This window comes from Tamandua tetradactyla, chromosome 14 (genome assembly GCF_023851605.1).
Source record: "Tamandua tetradactyla isolate mTamTet1 chromosome 14, mTamTet1.pri, whole genome shotgun sequence".
Classification (NCBI taxonomy): Eukaryota; Metazoa; Chordata; class Mammalia; order Pilosa; family Myrmecophagidae; genus Tamandua; species Tamandua tetradactyla.
In genome coordinates this window covers 14,370,274-14,389,746 of record NC_135340.1, presented here as the reverse complement: position 1 = coordinate 14,389,746, position 19,473 = coordinate 14,370,274, and the positions used below count along the sequence as shown (strand labels likewise).

At 37.7% G+C, this 19,473-nt stretch overlaps 1 protein-coding gene and 1 non-coding gene across 7 annotated transcripts in view; both read right to left on the bottom strand.

Moving 5' to 3' along the window:
• Window positions 1-19,166, bottom strand: part of SEC23A (SEC23 homolog A, COPII component) — a 65,048-nt gene extending 45,882 nt beyond the window's left edge. Inside the window, exons 1-6 of one of the 6 annotated variants that reach the window (XM_077126895.1) lie at window positions 10,904-11,092; window positions 9,848-9,904; window positions 4,489-4,730; window positions 2,888-2,945; window positions 2,591-2,677; window positions 1,383-1,619 (exon numbers count right to left, since the gene is read on the bottom strand). In XM_077126895.1, coding sequence (XP_076983010.1) covers window positions 1,383-1,619; window positions 2,591-2,677; window positions 2,888-2,945; window positions 4,489-4,709 — 603 coding nt within the window. In that variant the 5' untranslated portion in view covers window positions 4,710-4,730; window positions 9,848-9,904; window positions 10,904-11,092. Of the gene's footprint in view, window positions 1-1,382; window positions 1,620-2,590; window positions 2,678-2,887; window positions 2,946-4,488; window positions 4,731-9,847; window positions 9,905-10,299; window positions 10,693-10,903; window positions 11,093-19,051 lie in introns of those variants that run through there. The other 5 variants (XM_077126896.1, XM_077126898.1, XM_077126899.1 and 2 more) reach the window with 5 other exon arrangements.
• LOC143656651 (small nucleolar RNA SNORA70) lies at window positions 1,104-1,237 on the bottom strand. Its single transcript, XR_013162558.1, has one exon. It is a non-coding gene; the product is annotated as a small nucleolar RNA SNORA70 (small nucleolar RNA).
• Window positions 19,167-19,473: the final 307 nt, after the last annotated feature.

Genomic DNA, 19,473 nt, shown 5'->3' with positions numbered 1-19,473 from the left:
CATCAAGATCTTCTGTTCTTCATTTTGGGCTATTTGATGCCTTGAAAGTCTAAAAATTGTCTACTTCATGCCAGGCTTATCTACCATCTCCTAGGAAAATAATTCCAATTAGGTTTGTACCAGAATCCCTCAGAAAGTTGTTTCGTTTTGTTTTGTTTTGGGGGGGCGGGGAGCATGGTCCAGGAATCAAACCCAGGTCTCCTGCATGGAAGACGAGCATTCTACCACTGAACCACCCATGCACCCAAAAGTTTTTTCAAAATAATTATATGAACAGGCCTACCTATCCACAATCCCCCAATACAAACATACCTTCACTCACACTCTCTCATGGTCTATCAAAGTCTCTTGGCACACAAAAGATTTTGAAATATCTTCCCAGATGACTGTAGTACACACTACACATAACTCACAAAACTCTCTTGCCTTGGAAGATAAAGCATCAATTTGTTCTAGTGATAAAAATGTTGTCCTAGGTTATGAAAAATATATAACTATAGTTCATATATTAATAATTCCCAAATCCTCAAAATATCTCCTCTTGGCAAACATAACAAGTTTAGTTCCTAAGTGAGATGCCAAGAATGAAAAACCATATTCTGTGGTTGCTTTTTCTCAGCCTTCAACATGCCCCTTCTATAAGTTCTTCACATCTCTAGTAAAATACCATCAATTTCACTATAATTTTTTTCTATCTAACCGAGAAGTAGTTTATTAGTGGGCGCAAGTGAGGTGAGGGCAATGCTGGCAAAGCCTTCACAAGTACAGGGCCTGCCACTTGTCTAAGGGGCCATGATTGGGAAGCCACTGATCTGAACCCACAACCATCTGGGATAAGATGTTTCTCAGCCAGTATGTTTGAATTTAGCAGCATTAAATTTTGCAAAGCCCACTTATTGGAATGGATTTTCTGGCAGCCAGGAAACTTGAACTTGGCCCTGAACAGCACGTCAATCTCATGCTTCTTGTTTTAAAGCTTGGTGCAGATGGACCTGATTATCTGGCTGATGTGGACCCTGGCCACTGTACCTGGGGCTTACCAAAGGCAACTCACATATTTGACTGGAGCCTAGATTAGGGATGGCACGAGATCTACAGGAAAAGGCTGTCTCCAGGGTCCCTTAGGCAAATCATACAAGCAACAGGCTACATACACTACCAAAGAGGCCATTGTCTGCAGCCACTGCACACCAGAACGCCATGAGGAGAAGAGAACAGTCAACTGAACTGGCTACAGATACACTAAATTTTAAAGATCCAGTTCAAAGTGAAGGGTCTTCCATCTACATAATAACAATTTAAGGCAAATGAAAGAAAACTGAGGGCAATACACATACAGTGATGCTGATAGACACAGTAAAACTAACTTTTTTGTTATTTACCTGCAGTTGTTTAGCAGACAGATCTTTTGTTCCTCTGAAGACATAACTTTTTGAAATACCCTCACATCCAAGTTCATGAACTTGTACCATTCTCCCAAAAGTAATAAGTCCAACCAAAGCCGTGGGTGGTAAGAGACTTAGAGACATCTGCATAGATTCTTTGAGGGCTTGTAAATCTTCATCATCCATACAAGTATCAACCACATAGAGGAATATCAAAGGCATCTGAGGACCACGCTTTTAAAAAAATTATAAAAGTAAGAAAACATCAGCTTTTGTTTTAAAGGTAATAACACTTTAGCACATATAAAAAGACAAGAGAACTAATAAAATAATTTACAGTACACCCATACAATAAAATTCTAATACCACCACTTCAGAAATGAAGCAGGTTACATTTGCTATCATGGAAAAATATAAGGCATATCATCACTAAATGAAAAATCAAGTTTTAAAACATTATGTGTAGTTATGTAGAGAATACTTTCACCTTCTATTTTGTTTAATTTCATGACCTTTCATTTAACAAGGATTCTTTTATTTCTAAAATATTAAAATAACAAATATATAGCTTAAAAATAAAATGAGGTAATTTTTATAAAATAATTAATTATCTTAACCTGAACTCAATTTTCAAAGAACTGGAAACTGGACAGGCTGTACAAATTACTGACTGGCTCAAGTGAACTATATTATTGCTTTCTCCACAACATTCATAAAAGTTACCAAAACATTCTTTTACTCCCACACCTAAAATATACAGACAATAAATAGAAAGCTAAAAAGAAAGAAAATAAAATACACAGACAACTATGTGAAGGTGTTCAAAGAGGGAAGAAAAATGATGTTTCTAACAAGGACCAATGCAAGAATGATTTCATTAACTAGACTGGGGATACATCAACAGGCTCCAACATCATACTGACTTAGCATTTGTGAACTCATCTTCTAACTACAAAACAAGATTGATATTTAATTAATCTAATCAGTATAACAGATTGTTCCACTATGACCGGTATCTCAGCCACCCATCATAACTACGAGAGAATTTACCTTGCTCAAATTTATCTTAACAGTTTTTAACCTTTGAAATGCTCCATTGATTCAACGTGAGACTCAAAGTTGATAACTTTCAATTTAACATTACTTTGGTATGAAGTATATTACTGGATATTTAAAAACTTAAAGATTTGCTCTCATGTTCTTACCAGAACTACATATTCAATGCTAGAAAACTGAGGTAAAAGCTCAGCAGGTTGATTCAGTTCAGATATACCAGCATAAGTAGGTGGAAACTAGATAGAAAAAAACAAAAATTTGTAACAAATTATTTGCCAGAAAGAGTAATGAAATTTTAAACCAAAAATAATCATTTCCCAACCATCTGATTATTTTAAAAATAAGTACTTTTTTAAAAATTGTTTTATCTTTATTTTTAAACATACACATTTCTGTATGACCAAATAGTATGACAGCATTAACATCTTAAATGGGGGTTTTCTTACCTGATTTCTTTGATAACAAAAATTGCAAGCCCAGAGTTTTGCTCGATAATCCACCTGACTGTTTTAAGAAAAGTAAAGATATTTCAGGTTTCAATTCAACTTTCTAAGAATATCGTTTTGACAAAATTAATTTATTTCTAAAACATGAACACATTAAATTGTCAATGTGATTTTTAAAAGTCAGGTATTTTTAAATGTTGCCACTTTCAGCACATACAGGGTTCCCCAAAATGGTGAATAAACTATTAGCTTATAATATATAGCAAACATCAACAAACTAAGATAATTCTATTTTTCCTTCAAATGACTTTAGTAACTTCTGGACTCAGATCTAGAAAACATTTATTCATTCATTTCTAAAAGATATTTATTAAATGTCTAATGTGTACCAGCTATTATTCCAGATACTGGTGATATGACAGTGAACAAAACAGAAAAGGTCCCTCCTCTCACTGTGCTTACATTCCAAAAGGGAAATATAGACAAGTAGATATATAAAACACACTAGATAATTTTAGATACTATAAATCAAGACTAAAAAAACAAAGCAAGATGTAAGAATGTGTTCGGGAGGACTACTTTAAAGGAACTCTTCTTTAAATAGACAGTTGAAGTTATTATCTGAATGAAAAGGATCTAGTAACAGGAAAATGTGGGACAAGAGCAACTGAGGTAAAAGGCGTAAGTAAAAGAATAAGTTTGGTGTGTCCAAGAGTCAGAAAGAGGGCAACATGGCTAAGATACAATGTAGAAGAGAACAAGAAAGATGGATGATTCAAGAGGAAAACAGAAATACAGATAGATCATGTAGGCATTATAGGTTCTAATGAGAGGTTTGGATTTTTCATTCCAAGTATAATAGGAAGATATTAGAGACTCATAATAATCTGATTTATATTCTTAAAGCTCTAGCTTCTGGGGTGCACGGGTGGTTCAGTGGTAGAATGCTCGCCTTCCATGTGGGAGACCCAGGTTCGTTTCTCAGACCATGCACCCAGAAAACAAAAAATAACAATGACGATAAAAAAACAAAAAACTCTGGCTTCTGAGTGAATGGACTCCTGAAAGACAAGAATGGAAACAGGAAGCTCAGTAAGGAGGATACTGAAAACTTCCCAAAAAAGGTGGAAATCTCCTGAATCAGATGGTAGTAATGAAGACTGAGTGAAGGAGATAAAATTCATAATATTCTGGAGTAGAAATGACCAGATTTGTTAGTAGACTGGATAGGGAAGAAAAAGGAAATGGAAAGAGGAGTAAGATGATTCCTGAATTTTGGCTTATACAACAAAAAATGACATTTACCAAACCCCATGACACTAGATTCTGACTTTTCTAATGACATAAGCTAGGCTGCTACACAGCCAGCACCATGGATCTAATGATTTTTATGTTTTACATTTGGTCTCTTCATATTCATTATCAACTCACTACAACTAGAAAGATCCTAAAATTTTCTGTACTTTTAGTTTCTCTGACTAACCTAATTTGAAAAAATAACTATAAACCAAAAAAAAGACACTTTCATATAAATAAGCAAGAAAGAAACTACATATTTTAATTCATACTGCCATATTAGTTTTTTCCATACTCTTACTTACCATAAAGGATTCAAAACTGCACGGCAAGTGGTCCTACTACACAGAACAGGTTCATATTGAATAGGAGGCAAATCAGGTCGCTCTTTCAGTGGTGTAAACAGGGCTGCCACTGGAACGACCATTCTTGTAGCTTCTAGTCGACTCGATGGCCAAACATTCCAACTAAATCGGACTCCATCTCTTTCTTCATTTTGTTGGATGAATTCCAAATAGGTTGTCATTTTAGAATTTGCTTTTTATTTCTGTAACAAAATAAAAAGATAATAAGAAAAACTCGAGGAAAATTAACAAAACTCAAAAATAAGTATTTTCCCCCATTTTCAGAAATATTAGCCCATTAAAAATCCTAACCAAAAATACTTATCTCAGAAAAAACTTAGCAAGTGCCACAATAACCCTACTGACAATTAATGAATTAATAATAAATGCCTCTAAAGAACTCAATTTATTTTAAACCAAATGAAATATTCTATTCTTTGCTATTCACTTGTGAAAACTATGGCAAAAAAATATTAAGTACCCTGTTTACTCTAGGACCTACAGGAAAGAAAAGCAAAAATAGGGAGGGAAACTTAGATCCTATGTTTCCCACACCAGCCTTATGAGTTACATTATTCTAATAAACAGATTATCAAAACCACAAAATTCTAAACCTATATGGTTTTCTATTCAGAAAATGACATGTTTTCACTAACATTTCTAGAAGAGAATGTTCCATGGCACATAAAAAGATTTTCCAAAAGCTGGGTAAACTTCATGACACAATAAGATGCTTGATAAATGGTATTCCCTATGACTTGCCCATCAAACTTTTTTGCAGAAATTTAATTCACAATACTTTTAACATTCAATTTATAAGAGTATTTTGAACTCTAATTTGAGAATTGTCACTACAGCACAATAACTTAAGTTCACTACTAAGGGGAGGAGAATATTGCTGTGGGGAGAGACCAGCATCAAGAGGCATTATCTCATTAGTCTCTACCTGTCTGGAATGTCAGCTTTCCTCCCTCATCAACGGTGCTATATTATACACTCCCACTCTAAGTTATGAAAGAATTTAAAGGTCTGGAAGGAAAAAGAGTTTCAAGTGCTATATGGCTAGTCAAAAGACTGAAAGAGCAGAGAGTTGAACTATACCAAGTTAAAAGAACTGAAGAATTACGAAGCCAGGGTGTCAAAAGAACCAGCATCAATGCTGAAGTAGATGGTTGGTCTAGGAACTGACTGTAAAATATAAGGGAGGCAAGGGAAGGTATTTTTGAAAAAAAAAAAAAAAAAGCATGTTAGATACATTAATAATTTTAATTTTAGAAAAAAATTTAAAATAATTTTGATACTATAAATTACCAAAAGTGAAGCTTAACAACTCCTCTAAATAGCTCAAGTAGCTAAAGGAATTTCTCTTTTTTAGCTAATGACTTTTTCTTCTTTAAAAGGAATAATATTCCCAGCCCATGCACTCCTTCCAAAACGAGAAATAATAAAAATTAAAGAAAAAAAAAAAAACATTGTATTTCTTCCTATCATGCAGAATCTCAGAGACAAGAGAATTTAATACTAATCAAAAGAAACCATGGGCTTTTCAAAGGTTTATAAGTACTGAAGAGGAATCCAAAAATAAGATTAAGCTTGCAAAAGACTATCCTGTCGTATGGTAGCCCATGACAAACTCTGGGATCTGTACTGCAACTACTTGTTGACGAGCGCTTTGAAAATTATTGCTTTTTTAATTCTTTGCTTTGTATATATGTTATACTATACACTAAAAAAAAAAGTTTTAAAAAAATGTGATTAGAAAGCCCAGAGATTAGAAACAATATTTCATTTGGGAAAAAAAAAGACTATCCTGAAGGTAAAATAGGAGACAACTTTGAGAAGGATGGTATGAGCTTTCAAGGAGAAGTAACTGTTAAGAAATAATGAAAAACTGAGTCTGGAAATAGAGAAGACTTAGAAGATGCTAATTTCAGCTCTGATTCAGGAGGCAGTAAGAGGAGAGATAGGAATTTCTCCTTTGGGAGAGAAATTCAGTCCATGCTATAGAAGTAAATATAAATTCTAGGCCTATGTCATCCCTACCATTATTTCTACAGAACATAAAACAAATGCCATTTTCTGTTTATCATAATAATTGCATGTATAATTTAAAATGCATCTATCTATTGTAAAACAATAGATTTATGCTTTTAACAAATTAATAAATATTTTTAAAATTTTTCAGTTGTAATTTCTAATACGGTAAATATCAAAATATATAACCAATATAAACAAAAGCACTTTGGATCCTCAATGATATTTTAGAGTACAAAGGGCAAAAGGCTATTCTGGAGGCCACTCTTATGCAAACTTCCATTAGATAGTGCTAACTGCCATGGTTTGCTAAACCTCAATCAACATCATTTCTGTTGACTCTTAAGAACACCTAACCGAGACTCTATAAAGGTTTCATCTGCTAAGTTTGCCATCCTGGTACATAAAATTCCCAAATGGTTTCAAGATAAATCCTGAAACTCAGAGGGACCAGCCTCTCCAAGATTATCAATTAATTACATCCCCTATCTGTTAGTGTCAGACACCTCTTCTCAACATGAAAAAGTCAGAACAAGCATTGCTCAAAGATCCCTATAGATTTGGGCCAAGGATTAATGGAGAAGGAGGCGATATAACAGACAAAATGGGATTTAACAAACGAGTATGGCCACTAAATCACTATATTAATATTCCTACTAGACTCCAGTGTTTTGGAGCAGCTAGAAGGAAAAATCTGAGATGGCAGAATGGTAGACCATGACAAACTAGTATCTATTCTGTAACTATCTGTAACTACTTGTTGAAGTGCGCTTTGAAAATTACTGCTTTTTTCTTTCTTTGCTTTGTATGTATGTTATACTTCACAAATAAAAATAAACAAATAAATAAAAGGGGGTCCTGAGAGCTAGTGCCTTAGGACATTCGGGCTTAATTATCTCAGAAAACTTACTTGGGAAAGTCTGCCTAAGACTTAATATGAAGATCCTTACACACAGGTTGTGGCCAGGTTTAAATTTCTATAATAAGTTAACAAGCTGGATTATAACTCTCAACCCTTACTTTTTATTAAGACCACCTAAATATCACCTGAGTGATATTTGAGTACCATTTCCCTCCTTCCTCCTCACTGTCATCCCTCTCAACCTCTCTGCTCTAAGATCATACTTGTCAGTTAAATCACACCCATTAACTGAGAGTTCAGAAATAGATCCCCAGTTCAATGGTGAATTGATCTTCGACAAGACCCCCAAAGCCACTGAACTAGGACAGAATAGTGTTTTAAATAAATGGGGCTGGGAGAACTGGATATCCATAGCCAAATAAACTCAAAATGGATCAAAGACCTAAATATAAGAGCCATAAAACTCAAAACTCGAAGTAGATCAAAGACCTAAATACAAGAGCCAGTACCATAAAACTTACAGACGAAAATATAGGAAAACATCCCCAAGGTCTAGTAATAAGAGGTAGCTTCTTAGACCTTATATCCACAGCATAAGCAATTAAAAAAAAAATAGATAAATGGTAACTCCTCAAAATCAAAAGCTTATGTGCCTCAAAGGAATTTATCAAAAAGGTGACGAGGTAGTCAACTCAAATGGGAGAATATATTTGGAAACCATATATTTGATAAGAGTCTGCTATACAATATATATTTAAAAACATACAACTCAACAATAAAAGAGCAAATAACCCAATTATAAAATGGGAAATACATGAATAAAACTTTTCTAAAGAAGAAATACAAATGGCTAAAAAGCACACGAAAAGATGTTTACCTTCATTAGTTATAAGGAAAATGCAAATCAAAACCACAATGATATCACTTCACACCTACAAGAATGGCAGCCATAAAACAAACAGGAAGCTACAAATTTTGGAGAGGATGTGGAGAAACTGCAACACTTATTCACTGCTGGTGGGAACGTATAATAGTACAGCCACTACAGAACTCCTTAGAAAACTAAATATCAAGTTGCCCTACGACACTGCTGAAAACAGTGTCACGAAAAGTCATTTGCACACTGATGTTCATAACGGCATTATTCACAACTGTCAAAAGATGGAAAACAACCCAAGTGTCCATCAACAGACAAGTGGGTGAACAAAATATGGGATGTACATATGATGGAACATTATGCACCAGTAAGAAGAAATGAGGTCCTGAAGCATATACATCACACACTTTAAGTATTTTACATTATCACTTTCAATAGGATTTTTTTTTATGTGGGCAGGCACTGGGAACCCAACCTAAGTCTCCGGCATGGCAGGCGAGAACTCTGCCTGCTGAGCCACCCGGCTGGCCCTGAAGAGGATTTTAAAGTGTCCCACCTGTTTCTTCTTTATTGGTCCAAATGCTATGCACCACCTCTGACTTCCCTCACCTTTCCAAGATAGGAACTGCTCAATCTTAAAATCACTAATTTTACTATCAAATTTTCCAGCTTGATCCCCTGTCCAACAAAGGCATATCTGAAACAAAGTTCTTTCACAAACTAGCGCATCATGTAACAAGCACCCTCTCCCCAATACTAACATATATTTGCATAGAAGTATAAAACCAAATACACATTATTAATACACTACATTAGGATGCAGACATAACATTCTAGCAATAGTTTAAAGAAAAAAATGGTATGAAATGATAAAATAAATCTAGTAGGCACAACCTGGAGGCTGTGCTAAACCCCATGATAAGTATCTACTTCCTAAAAAATAACCTATTTCTTATAATGCCCCAAAGACCTGAAGACCAAATTTAAATAAAATCACATCTTTATCACCAACTAACCTCTTCAATGCTAGGCAACCACCTGCTCCTCAGTTTGTAAGACCCCCCACCCACCCAAGAAAAATGCCAGCCAGTCAGAACATTTTCTCATTTGCCTCCCCATTTATCCTATATGAACATCTTTCCATCCCTTTAATGGAGCTCCCTTCCAATAGGATGCTGCAGGATTCACGAATCGCTCAATAAAGCTGTGAGATCCTAAACTGGACGAAAAATTTTTTTTACCAAAAACATAAAAGACCATTCTAAAAATATGTCCCATTTTCAGCACAATTTATAATCAGAGGGGGTTACTTTAGTTAAATAATTTCTCCCAGTAGAACTTAAAGGAAAGCATTTGTCACTTCAAGCTAGAATACCAAACATGACTTTTACCCTTTGGTAGACAGCTAATTGAAAAGCATTCCTATGGTTTTTCAAGTAAAATTTTAATTTCTTCTAATCAAATATATTTGTTAACAGGCAAATGTGCCTCTATTTTTTTTGGTTTTTAAAAGCTTCTATGAAACGTCTTAAACTACTTTCACTCACTTGGCTTTATGATCCTGAACAAAACTCTTAACCTTTCTTGAGCCTCAATTTTCTCATCTGTAAAGATAAAGGGTTTCGACTAGAAAACTTCAAGGTCACTTTTAACCCTAAAATTCTATGAGTCAATTAAAAATGGTTTAACTTACGAAATGGTGTTAAGTAGACTATTGGGAAGGGCAGAGATGAGAGACTACGTGCACCTATATTTAGGTCTATATTTAAAACAAGCTATTTTCAACCACGTTAATTTGGCTAGTTATCCATGGCTTTGCGGAGCGGCGGTGGGGGTGGGGGAGGGGGTAGAGGCTGAAGAAGTTCACGTGAAAACGTGAATTAAATAACCCCGCTCTAGTGATTACTTTGTAGATTTACTAGGACTTTAGCATCTTTCCCACCAAAACGGGAAAACACAATGGCAGAATCCCAACCCAACAGGACAGGATTGGCCCAACCTGAAAATCGAACTCCACTGGTAACCGAAGTCCGAGGCGTTAACTACCTGGCACCTTCTTCTCCCCTTTAACTCCCGAGGCCAAACTACGGGTGACGAAGTCACCTCGGTTCAAAGTCTGGGGCCCTTCAGATCAGGGAAGGAATGAACAAGACGCCGAAGTGTCCAGAAGCGGTCGCGAGCCGGGAAGAGGCGGGGTCGCCCCGAGGCGGGGGTGCCGGTGCTGGGCGAGATGCTCTAACAGCCGTCTCTCACCCCGCCTACTCCCGTCTTAGGCACCTGGTCTAGGGGCGGTGGGTGGGGGGCTCGGCCCCAAGGCCCCGGGAGAATGAAGCAAAAGGTGGAAGCCTGACAGGTTCAGAGCTCAACGCTCCCCAGCCAGGCCTGGCGCAGCCCGCGACACAGCCCGCCCGCCCTCGGTCCCCGGGAGCGCGAGCGAGTCTCACACCCAAGACCCCGGCCCGCCCGGTAGCCGCACAGCACACACACACACACTCACACACACACACTCACACTCACACACACACACTCTTCCCCAGCTTCCCGCTAAGCGCCCGCGGCCCCACGGGGAGCGAGGAGCAGGAGACCCTGAAGTTCGACCATACCACAGTCCCACCCCACGGGATCCGCGCCAGTCGCAGCCGCCGCCTCGCAGAAACGAATCCCTTCCGCCGAGCTGGAGCAGCAGGAGCAAGGTGATCACCGCCGCCGAAGGCCCGCCCCCGGCCTGCTCACGGACCTCGGCCTGGCCAACATGGCTGGTGCCGCCTATGCCACGTCAAGGAGAGGGGGCGGGGCGAGAGGAGGGAGGGGCGGGGCGTGAGGGGTAAGGGGCGGGGCGGAGCGGGGCGTGGTGGCGAAAGGAGGGGCGGGGTCGAAGCTGCAGGGGAGGGGCAGACCGAGGCGGGGGACGTGCGCGAACCCAGGGGAAGCCGAGAGGAGGGCGGTGACTAGAGCGCGGAGAGGAGGAAGAAGGTTCCAGACAGCGCCGGAGGGGTGGAACCACGCAAACTAGGACTGAAACCCGGTGGGATACTCAGGAAGGCCCCAGGACTGGGGTGGTGAAGGAGCCGGCAGTGGGGCTGTGCGGGCGAAGTGCCTTCCTCTCCCCTCCATGGGACCCCGGGAGGAGCCCGCTCCCCGCGGGTCGCCGAGAGAGTAGGGAGTCCTTCCGTTCTGGCGGTGCAGACAGCTCAGCTCGCGGACAGAAACGGAACCGCTCTCCAGCGCATCCTCTTCTGTACGGTCCCGGTTGATTCCTAGAACCAGGTCTCCTAGAAAAATAAAACATGAAATGTTCTCTCACCTAGAGCAACAAATATTTACTGAAAACTTACTATGTGCCAGGCACAGTTGAGATGCTGAGGATATGGCATAAGCAAAATGGGCCAAAATCCCCTGCCTGCAAAAGTTTACATATTATTTATGTTTTCCTAGTCAGTTTATCTACCTCTTTCCTCCTATCCTGCCTCTGTCATCCCATCTCCACCTCCTCTCAAGAACACACACACACACACACACACACACACACACACACAAACACAATACAGTCTTGGTATTAATCGTAATGCATTTGCTGCTTCTCTTTCCAAGAAGGGAACTGTGCAAAATGAGACAGCTACCACTTGAAATGACATTCTGCATTGGTGGTCTCAGGCGATCCCACCCTTCAGAGAGCAGTTGCTAGAGGAATTAATTTCAGGTATGACAGTACCTAAAATAGTGCAAAGCTTAGCCCTGTAAGCATTTTACGAAATAGGAAAAAAGATCAAATCCTTTTTCTCCAAAGCTTACATTCTTGAAAAATAAAGATAAATGCCAAACATAAAAAGTGTATGCTAAGGTTCTTTTGGAAAGTGGAAGAGGATGAGTTTGTTTGTGAGATTTTAATACAACCTGGAAGAGTGAATGAGAATCGAAAGCCAAAATTCAGCCTCAGATTGCAAATAAAGTGAGTTCAGGGCATACCTTAATGCACATTCTTGACTGGAAAGCTCAGAAAGTAAACAGCTGTGGGCAATGGTATAAAAACGGAATTCACCTCGACAGGCTCACCTGGACTCCAGATATTATACTGCCCCCCCAAATAAAAAATGCAACTTCATATGAAAAAAAAAAAGAATTCAGATATACATACAGAACCAAGATACAAGAATGAGTAGGGCAAAAGACACAGATGAAAGGATCCACTGGGATCCTGAAATTCAGTGAAGAACAAACCAAGTACAGCACCTTTGGTAATATCATTCATTCAGAGATCTCCAGAAAGGCATCCTGAGTTCAGTGAAGTCTAAAAAACGTTATCCCTTTGTTTTCAGGTGACACATGAAATAGATTTCCTGACACATGAAATAGATTTTAGGAGGGGTAATAAATTCATTTGTATTTTCTTTATGTACCTTAAGATAAATGAATTCATGAATTTAACCCTCAGATATACCATCAGGATCTGCTGGACACAATTTTAGTTTTTCAGTTTCTTTTTGGAGCAGTTCTAACTATTTGTAAGGATTGATATTTTGTGACTTTTATTCTTCCGTAGTGGTCTTAGTGATCTTATTTTTCCTATATCTTAAAACATTTTACTATTTCATCATCTATGGAAATATTTCATCAAAACTTATTATTCCAAACTATGCTTAAAAAAAAACTAAAATAAGAATAAAATGATTTAATTGCATTAGATAACACAATAATGAGTTTAATAATACATCATCCAGTTTTCTTTTTTGCAATGCCCAAAGTATTACAGCAAATTTCAAAAATTTACAGTATATGTGCTGGTTTGAAAGGATGTATGTACCCTAGAAAAGCCATGTTTTAATCCTAATCCCATTTTATAAATCCAGCTGTTTCTTCTAATCCCTATTAGTACTGTAAATTTGAATCTGTAATTAGATCATCTCCCTGGAGATGTGACTCAATCAAGAGTGGTTGTTAAACTGGATTAGGTGGAGACATGTCTCCACCCATTCGGGTGGGTCTTGATTAGTTTACTGAAATCCTATAAAACATTTTGGAGAAAGCTAGAGATTCAGAGAGAGCAGAGAATTTAACAACGGCAATTCACAAAGCAGAGAGTCCACCAGCCAGCGAGTTTTGGAGATGAGGAAGGAAAATGCTTCCTGGGGAGTTGAAGAGAAAGCTAGCAGATGACACTGTGCTCACCATGTGCCCTTCAAGCTGAGAGAGAAACCCTGACGGTGTTCGCCATGTGCCTTTCCACTTGAGAAACCCTGAACTTCATCGGCCTTCTTGAACCAAGGTATCTTTCCCTGGATGCCTTAGATTGGACATTTCCATAGATTTGCTTTAATTGGAACATTTTCTCAGCCTTAGAACTGTAAACTACAACTTACTAAATTTCCCATTTTAAAAGCCATTATGTTTCTGGTATATTGCATTCCAGCAGCTAGCAAACTAGAACAGTATACTTTAACATGCTTTATAATTGAGGATTCAGAATTGAAAAGATGAATGCAAAGAGACAGAAAGCAACGCTCTAGACCTTAACAATAATGGTAAATTATTCACATAAGCTAAATCTCAGAATGTTAGTCTTTGGTGACCATATCCTAGATGATTTTCTCAAACTCAAGAATCAATATGTAACAGTACATTTTTAAGGGCAGAAAGGAAACATCCTGTCATTCCAGGATTTTGATTCTTATGTATTAAGGGATTAATGATAAAATATAAAGTCTGATCCAAACCCCTCCCCCCCACCAAAAAAAAGCCTTTTTTAAAAAACAAACACCATTAAAATCATTACTTCCTCAAACTGGCATTTCTCAAAATGCCAGGGAATATTTAAAAAAAGAAAGGAAAATGTTCTATGGTCAAATAAAGTTGAGTTAAATGATGTAAAATAGTTCTCAATAGTATGCTAACTGAATGCTCAAGTATGAGATTTAAGCACATTTCCCACAGACTTTTGAACTTGGAATTTATTTGCCAAAGACAATCTGGGGGCACGTGTTCTAAAAACCCTATGGAAGACCTCATTTAGTAATCTTAAATATTAGTTAAGACATAACAGCCAGTATTTTCCTTCCTATTTCTGAATCCATAGATGTTTCTAAACTGGAGATGCCTATACTACACGGTCAGATGAACCGCTCTAATTTAAATGTCTTGAAATTTTATGGGGTCACCACCAGATGGAGCCTTCAACTCTACTTTTCCTTAAAAAGTTTACTCTGCTTTCTAATACAAATGAAGCACTTAAAAGTTTTTTCTAACGTAGATTCTCTTCCATTTATTTAGGGGTAACATTGTAGGGCAGTTGCCAATTATTTTTGGAGTGCTCTTTAGAAAAAGCACTACTTAGATTGTCTAATTTGGAATTTTCAGCATCAAATCCATATACCTAGGACAACATCTGTGTTGTGTTCTAGTCTGCATACACGACTAAACTCAGATATAATAATAAGGCTAATTAATAAATCACACATGAAAATTATAGATTAAAATAGGCCTTAGTGTCACTGAGCCCAATCCCTACACATAACAAATGCAAAGCACCCAAAGTCAGAGGACTGGCACCCATTTAAAACCTACAATCCTGAGTTTTCATTTCATGCCCATCTTTTCCTCTGTGTTGACAAATCTAGACATTAAAACATCTTTAACTCCTATTCAAATTGCAATGGTTCCATTCCACAGAGGGCTCCAAAAGTAGCACTCTCCAAATACCTCTTCATTCTACCACTCTGGCCAGTCCCAGAATTATTACTGGGTTTATTTCACTAAACTAAACAAAATTATTTGAAATCTGTTCTTAAACCATCAGCAGTAGTCCAAAGAATCAAAGCATGGTTATCCACTGAGGTTTCATATTCCTTTTATCGTACATTTATTTGATTTGTAAAGAATGTAATTATTAAATTAGGAAATGTAAGAAAAGGCGGGGAATCCTAACTTAAAAGGATTATGAGCCACTGTATACAACATGGTGTATGAAGATCTCAAAAAAATATTTTTTAAAAAACATTGAAATGGGGCAGTGCAACAGTGGCTCAGTGGCAGAATTCTTGCCTGTCATGCCAGAGACCCGGGTTCGATTCCCCATGCCTGCCCATGTCAAAAAAACAAGGAGAGAACTTAACCTCCAAATGGGTCCCTAGACAAGAGAAGTCCTGAAACCTAGAGGGCCAGCCTCTCCAGAACATCAGCTAGTTCCATCTCCCTACCCCATATTATTGACAGCCCCTTCCAACACGAAAAAGTCAGAATGGCCATAGCCCAAACACCCCTAAAGAGTGGAAGAAATATCAAAGGTGATGGTGGAGTTATACTGAGAAGGTAGGGTTTAACAAACGACTATGATTGTTGAATCATTGTATTGATATTTTCTTTACTCTTCAGTATCTTAGAGCAGCTAGAAGTAAAAATCTAAAATTGTGGAATTCTAACCCATACCAAACTCTGAAATCTGTTCCACAACTAATTGTTGCACTGTGCTTTGAAATTTATTGCTTTTATATATATACTATGTTATTTTTCACAAAAAAAAAAGAAAAGAAAATCAGTTGTGATAATAAAAAAATATTTATTCCTTCTAGCTTCCAATGTTCTGGAGCAGCTAGAAGGAAAAATCTGAGATGCTTGTATAGTAGCCCATGACAAACTCTGGGATCTCTCCTGTAACTACTTGTTGAAGAGTGCTTTGAAAACCACTGCTTTTTTCTTTCTTTGCTTTGTATATATGTTATATTATACAATTTTAAAAGTTAAAAAAAAGAACTTCATTTGTATTTTCACTTTAGGTGAGGAGTAAAATTTTTATTTTGCTTTGTAAAATTAAACTGGAACTTGCCTTGATTTTCTGACATCAAGTCAGCTTTCTCACCCTCTTTCTGGCTCTCATTCCCTGTACTTGAGGATAGCATGTTGTATTCATTTGTAAGCTACTGGAATGCAATATACTAGAATTGGAACAGCTTTTAGAAAGGGAATTTAGTCAGTTACAAGTTTCCAGTTCTAAGCCTATAAAAATGTTCAAACTAAGGCACCCAGGTAAAAATACCTTAATTCAAGAAAGGCCAATGTGTGAGGAACACCTCTGTCAGCTGGGTAGTCATGTAGTTGGCATCTGCTGGTCCCTTGCTCCTGGGTTCCATTCCTGTCAACCTGTGCTCCTACCGGGGTTCCTCACTTTGCTTCTCTGGGGCTGGCTCTCATCTCTTGCCTTTGCTTAGCTCTCTCCAGGTTTTGGCTTCCTTAGCACCTCATGGCGATGTCTGCTGGGTTCCAAGCATCTCCAAATATCTGTGTCTGTCTTCTCCAAGTGTTGGCATCTGTGTCAGCTCTGCTCTCTCCAAAATGTTTCCTTTTTTAAAGGATTCCAGTAAACTAATCAAGACCCACCTGGAATAACAGGTGAAGTCACATCTCCATCTAATCAAAAGGTCACACTCACAACTGGGCATGCCACATCTCCATGGGGATGAGCTAATAAAAAGTTTCCATGTACAATGTTGAATCAGGATTAAAATATGGCTTTTCTGGGATACATAACACCTTCAAATTGGCACACCTGCTCAGACAGAGAGATGAAGAGATTGCTAGTGCCCAGAGGGACTGTACTAAAACTCTCCCTGTATCTATCCTCATTGCCTCTCTCCATTTTATGACCCATGAGTCATAAAGGCTCATAGGAATCTTCCCTAATTTGTTTTTTTGTTGTTGTTTTGTCATGTTTTGTTTTTTAACTTATTTTTGCTGGGCTCTTTCTTGAGTAGCATAATGATTTAGAGCAATGGTTCAGAAGTCCAACCACCCAGAATAGAATCTCAAATCCATCATATCCCAGTTGTGTGACCTGGGCATGTCACATAACTCTTCAGAGCCAGTTTCTTCATCTGAAAATGAAAATAACAGTAATACCTACCACTTAGGATAAACACATACTGTGAAAATTAAATGAGATCATCTATGTAAAACATTTAGATCTGAGAAAGAGAAGAGCAGTCCTTGATAGCCGGAAATTAGCCGGGGTCTATCAACTGGCTGTGTTGTTCTATTGAACAGAAGTCATTTCACAGCGTACCAACATCAGACAAGGCCACTCTGTGACTAAAGAGTGATCAAGACAAAAACAAGCCCACTTTGTAAACATGTCTAGATTCAGCCAAAAACAAGAACATTAACTAAACCACAAAATGACCAAATATACACCTATCCTGGCTACTCTGAGTGACTTCTGCTTCTTTACCAATTACAGCATTCGCTTCCCTTCTTCCTTTTAGCTTCTAGATAACAATTATTAAGATATCCAAGAATAGAATTATCCGCCTTTCCTGGCATCATCGAATCCAGACCAAAGCCCCACTTTCCCAGTCACTTAACAAGGCCCAAATTTCATAATAGGTCAGTTCTAATACCCTCTTACTGAGCCCTCAACCTGTGACTATAGGAATGTTCTTAGTGATATTTGGTTGGAGAACACTGACAGCCCCTTCCCACACAATAACAGGGCGCCCCAAAACATTAACTACATAGCTACCTTTCTCATAATCTTGTCCAGCAATACTTACTCCCTACCTTTCTGGTCTCCTTCCAATTTCTTCAGCATGACCAACTCTTCCAGCAAGAAAGTTTGAACAAACTATTTCCTCTATCTGAAAGACTTTCCCCCCCTTGTTCCTTAATAACATTTGTCACATTTAACATTTAAAATTCACTATTGTGAATGTTTGATTAATGTCTCTGTCCCCCTAGCCTGTTAATGCCAGATAAGAAAAAGCCATGTCTGTGTAGCTCGTCACTGTAACTCCCAATGTCTACCACAGTGCCTGACTGGTACATTCTTGGAATCTGATAAATCTTTATCAGATGACTTAATTAATTATGTTTTAATGGCATAAAGAGGCAAGTGAAGTTTTAGCTAATGGCCATGGGAAAAAAGAACTAAAAAAACATGGTAAGACAGAAACAATTCTATCGTAGTATATCTTAAAACGGGAAGAAAAGGATAAAATGGATGGAGTAAACTATGTTTCTTATCTGGAATGCTTCCTACAATGTAAAATTCTGAATCCCATACCCAATCAATATATCCTACAATGTAAAATTCTGAATCCCATACCCAAGCAATCAGACATTCTGGAAGAGGGGGTTATAGGACCCAGGACCCTTGTATGTTAAACAATTTTTCCAGATGATTCTTATACACACCAACATGTAAGAATAACTGAACTGCTTAAGGGGGTCAGAAAACACAAGGACAAGCTTGGCATTTAACTCTCTGTGACTTAAAAGACAGCACCATCATCAATAAACAGCCATTGAGTATTCTCTTCTCATAACCCTCACGTAACTTCTACAGCCAACCTCCAATGTGAGAAACAGTGAAACCCAAAAATCTCTCCATTGTAAACTGAAAACTGATTGGAAATTTTTGAAAATAGAGCACGTTTAGTTCAGTACCTTAGGTATAATTCTTGCTGGAAAGAGATTAAAGAAAATGGTTATTATAGCTTTCCAGAAATTAAGATTTTTTTTGATCAGATTCATCAACCAAATATAGCTTATTCTCAGCTGTCTCATATCCTATTGACACACTGAAAGATATTTAGTGCAATTTCCAATTTATAATCATAGTAGTATTTTAAATCAGATTTGATGCAGAGTAAGAGAAAACAACCCTTTAACATTTTTACTTAATTTACTTATGTCCTAATTTGAACTCATCCCTGTGTAATTAAAATTTCAGAACTATTTCAGAATCACTTTTATACTTTACTACTCACCTCTTCTTTCAGAAAATAATTTACTTCCCAGGGCAACCTTTGTTCCATTCTGCTATTTCTCTCCTTTCTTCTTTGATCCATATGCATTTCTGCCACGTCCTTATTGCGTGGAGTCTAGCGCTAAACATTGTTCCCTAGGGGTTGGTCAGTTAGGGAGTCACCTCTTCTTTTCTCCAGAAAAATGGGGGGGTTGCGGGGGGCAGGGTGACGATGCGTAATAATTTAATCCGTTTTTTAAAAATATATTTGAATGAAAATAAAAAAATCCAGAAATGAAGTCACTGCTTCCCTTTTTTTCAAATTTGTTTTTATTACTAAATGGTGGTGCAGGGTGGGGTTGAATTCCTCATATTTCTTCTCTTTAATTTTATGCTTCTCCCAAAATCAGTGAAAAAATATTTAACCAGATTGACTGGAGTCAG